We start from the raw sequence: 3,485 nt of genomic DNA on the forward strand, positions 1-3,485 counted from the left end.
TAGCACTAATCGCTAGCCCTGAGGTCCCTTCGAGCTCATTCAACGCATTCATCATTATTCCCACCGAGCTTACATCTCCCCTGCAAAAAAGCATCAAGTCATCCGCAAAAGCCAAATGGCTTATGCGGAGGTTAGAACATCTTGGGTGGAACTTGAACATCGGGCTCGCAGTCTTGGCCTTCAACATTCTTGTGAAGTATTCCATGCATAACGTGAACAACATGGGGGACATGGGGTCCCCTTGCCTTAATCCCCGCCTTCCATCAAACTTTCCATGCAAAGTACCATTAATGCTCACCGAGAAAGATGCTGTGCTTACACACTCCATGATCCATTCAGTGAAGATACTCGGAAACCCGAACCCATGCAGAACCTCCTTCAAGAAATCCCAGCTAACAGTGTCATAAGCCTTTCGGATATCCACCATTATCATGCACCTCGGGGATATTCTTTTTCTTGAATATCCCCTTATAAGTTCCTGAGCAAGCATAACATTATCAGACACCGATCTCCCACCTACAAAAGCCCCTTGGGCTTGGTCCACAATGTCCGGCAGTACTCGTCCCATGCGTGCTGCAATTATCTTCGTTATTATCTTGTAAAAAAACATTGCAGCACGCGATTGGTCTAAAATCCTCGACCCTTTGATCGTGCATCTTCTTGGGGATTAAGGCAATAACGGTATGATTCCATTGCTTCAACAGTTGCCCATTTCTGAAAAATTCCATCACTGCCGCTATGACCAGTGAACCAATCCGGTTCCAATTAACTTTGAAGAAAGCGGCAGTGTACCCGTCGGGCCCCGGAGCTTTGTCATTACCCATAGAGAATAAAGCTTCCTTTATTTCTTCTTTAGAGATTGGGGCCACAAGGTTCAAAGCTTGATCGGCAGAGACATTGGATCCATGGCCAAAATATGTATTGTCCGTTCCATTCCTTTCTCTTGGGGTGCCAAATAAATCAGAGAAAAATTTTACAAACAAGCTGCCCACTTGATTGAGTGAAGTAGTTAGGTTCCCATCTTGATCAAGGATTGCAGCTAGAGTTGACGCTGCATTTCTTTTATTTATGAGGCTATGAAAATAGTGTGATCCCTTATCTGCCTCAACCAAGTGGACTGTATTCAATTTTTGCGCAAAGAACCGTCTTTCAGCCTCCATCAAGAACAAGGCCCTCTTCCGAAGATCATTAACATAAGCCCTCTCTTGTTCATTCGCGTTTAGGACATCCAACTCATCTTGCGCAACAGAGTAGGCTTCTTTCGCGACTCGGGTTCTCTCCGAGATGTGGCTGAACGCATTTCTGTTAAGAGTGCGAAGAGGTCCTTTAAGAGACTTAAGTTTCTTGGCCAGAATATACTGCTTCGATCCCTCCACATGCTCTCTCCACACATTTTCAAGAGTAACTTTGAAGTCCTGGTGTGTGAGCCACATGTTTAAAAATTTGAATGGCCTTTTTCCGTCACTTATAGCAATGGACGTAGTTATAACTACGGGACAGTGATCTGAATTGCATGCCAACAACTTGAAGTCTACCATGCATGTTAACCCGTTGGCTCCCCATCTATCATTGATCAGTACCCGATCCAGCTTGGCTTCCATATACCTATTTCTCCACGTAAAAAATTTTCCAGTAGAAGGGCAGTCCGTTAGATCCATGTTCGCACAGCAATTCTCCAAATCCTGAAGCTCATATCTAGTTGGTTCGTTTCCTCCCCTTCTTTCAGATGGTGATAACACTGTATTAAAGTCACCTGAGATTACCCATGGTTCAACAATCAATAGTCCAAGTGCTTCAATCTTCTCCCATAATTGCCTTCTCGCAACTACAGAAAAGAGGCCATAGACAAAAGTACAAAGAATCTTCTTCTGAGAAATCTTGCATAGAATGAGACAGTGGACATGTTGAGGTCCAGTCTCAAGGATTGAGCAGTCTACTAGCGCTGGGTTCCATGTAACAAGAATCCTTCCACCAACAGTATCATGGAAGTTGGTTGCAAGCTTCCATCCATTCTTTCGGTTTTTAACGAACAAGTCAGCTTTCTCAATCGACAATTTAGTTTCCAGAAGTGCAATAACAGATAGTTTATTGTTCCAAACGAAGTCCCAGACTTCTTTTTGTTTGAGGGGTTGATTCAAACCCCTCACATTCCAAGTTCCGATCAACATTGAGCAACGGAGGTGGGTGCTCGCCGACCACCGCCGCCAGCCACTTTGTTAATCCCAAGTGGCAGGGATGTCCGAGATGTTTTCTTTTGCTTCTTAGATTGCGGGGATCGTCTTCTTGCCCCAGCCACCACACGAGAGGGCTCTATGGGTAAGGTGACAACATTTTCTTCTTCATTTTCTGCCTGTGGATCCGGATCAACTTCAGAGACAGTCTCAAGGTTGCATGGAGGGTTCAAGGCAGCTTCTGCCGCCTTCCTAGCCTTTCGGGCCTTTCTTCTAGCAGATTTTGACAAAGCAGCTTCTTCTTTGTCGTTACCGGCCTCCTCTTCAATTTCAGGAGGTGGTGGAGGGGATTGCACCTCAACTTGTGGAATTTCTGCGTCAGATGTCTCATTTGCGGCCTCATCTCCAATCTCAAGAGGTGGTGGAGGAGATTGCACCTCGACTTGTGGAGTTCCAAAAGGTTGTTGCAAAGGTGTAGCTACAATATCTTGCACTCCTGTACCATCTTCGACTACCACCAGTGCTGCCTCATCAGTTCTCTTTTCTGCCACATCCTCTTCGTCACCCACAACAGCCTCACACACATCCGTAGCTACAAGAGCTTGAGTCTCGGTATCACCATTCTCATTCCCATGCCCAGCATCCACATTTCTTTCCCTTAGATTACATTCAACACGAGTCAAGGGGCATTTTTCTGTTATGTGTCGGCCTCCCCCACACGAGTGCAAAAGGGCACCCAGTTCTGATAAAAAATATTCTGTTCAAGCGTTGATCCGTCAGGCACCTCAATGGCGATGTGTTCCAGAGGCTCTAAGGAGCAGTCAACATCCACGAGCACCCTAGCAAAGCCTATTTTCCTCCCATCCAAAGTAGATTGATCCATGTACAGAGGTTTACCAATGGCAGCAGCGATTTTGCTCAAAGCCCCAGTGTTCCAACAAGGTTTCGGCAGTGAGGGGAGTCTAACCCACATTGGAAGGAACCGGTAATCTTCATACGCCTCAGAGAACTCTTTTGGTGGTGGTTCAAGGAACATACGTTTTCCATACACAGCAAAAGGACCCTTCTTCAACACAACATCACGGTCCTCTTCAGTCTTAAACCAAAACATTACATGGCCATTATAGTGTTCATCCAAATTATACCAAACTCCCCATGTTTTGGCTAATTCATCAATTATTCTCATGCCCGGGAATTTTCCAGCAAAACGCCCCATCAAAGGGAAGTTTCTATCCTTTGGCGGTTCAATCCAGTCCTCAAGGTCCAGCTTCGCACGCCCTCTTTCGGCCATGGAACCATGCAGAAGGCATTCAT

The 3,485-nt window shown here is 45.7% G+C and overlaps 1 protein-coding gene across 1 annotated transcript in view; it reads right to left on the minus strand.

Annotated features, from left to right (window-relative positions):
* Nucleotides 1-497: 497 nt before the first annotated feature.
* Nucleotides 498-3,485, minus strand: part of LOC109173910 — a 3,262-nt gene continuing 274 nt past the window's right edge. Inside the window, exons 1-3 of the mRNA XM_019323247.1 lie at nt 2,939-3,485; nt 2,197-2,828; nt 498-2,110 (exon numbers count right to left, since the gene is read on the minus strand). The exon at nt 2,939-3,485 is cut by the window's right edge and continues 274 nt beyond it. Of these exons, the coding sequence (XP_019178792.1) occupies nt 498-2,110; nt 2,197-2,828; nt 2,939-3,485 (2,792 nt within the window). The remainder of the gene's footprint in view (nt 2,111-2,196; nt 2,829-2,938) is intronic.

The sequence above is a fragment of the Ipomoea nil genome, unplaced genomic scaffold, assembly GCF_001879475.1.
Source record: "Ipomoea nil cultivar Tokyo-kokei standard unplaced genomic scaffold, Asagao_1.1 scaffold0489, whole genome shotgun sequence".
Taxonomy (NCBI): domain Eukaryota; kingdom Viridiplantae; phylum Streptophyta; class Magnoliopsida; order Solanales; family Convolvulaceae; genus Ipomoea; species Ipomoea nil.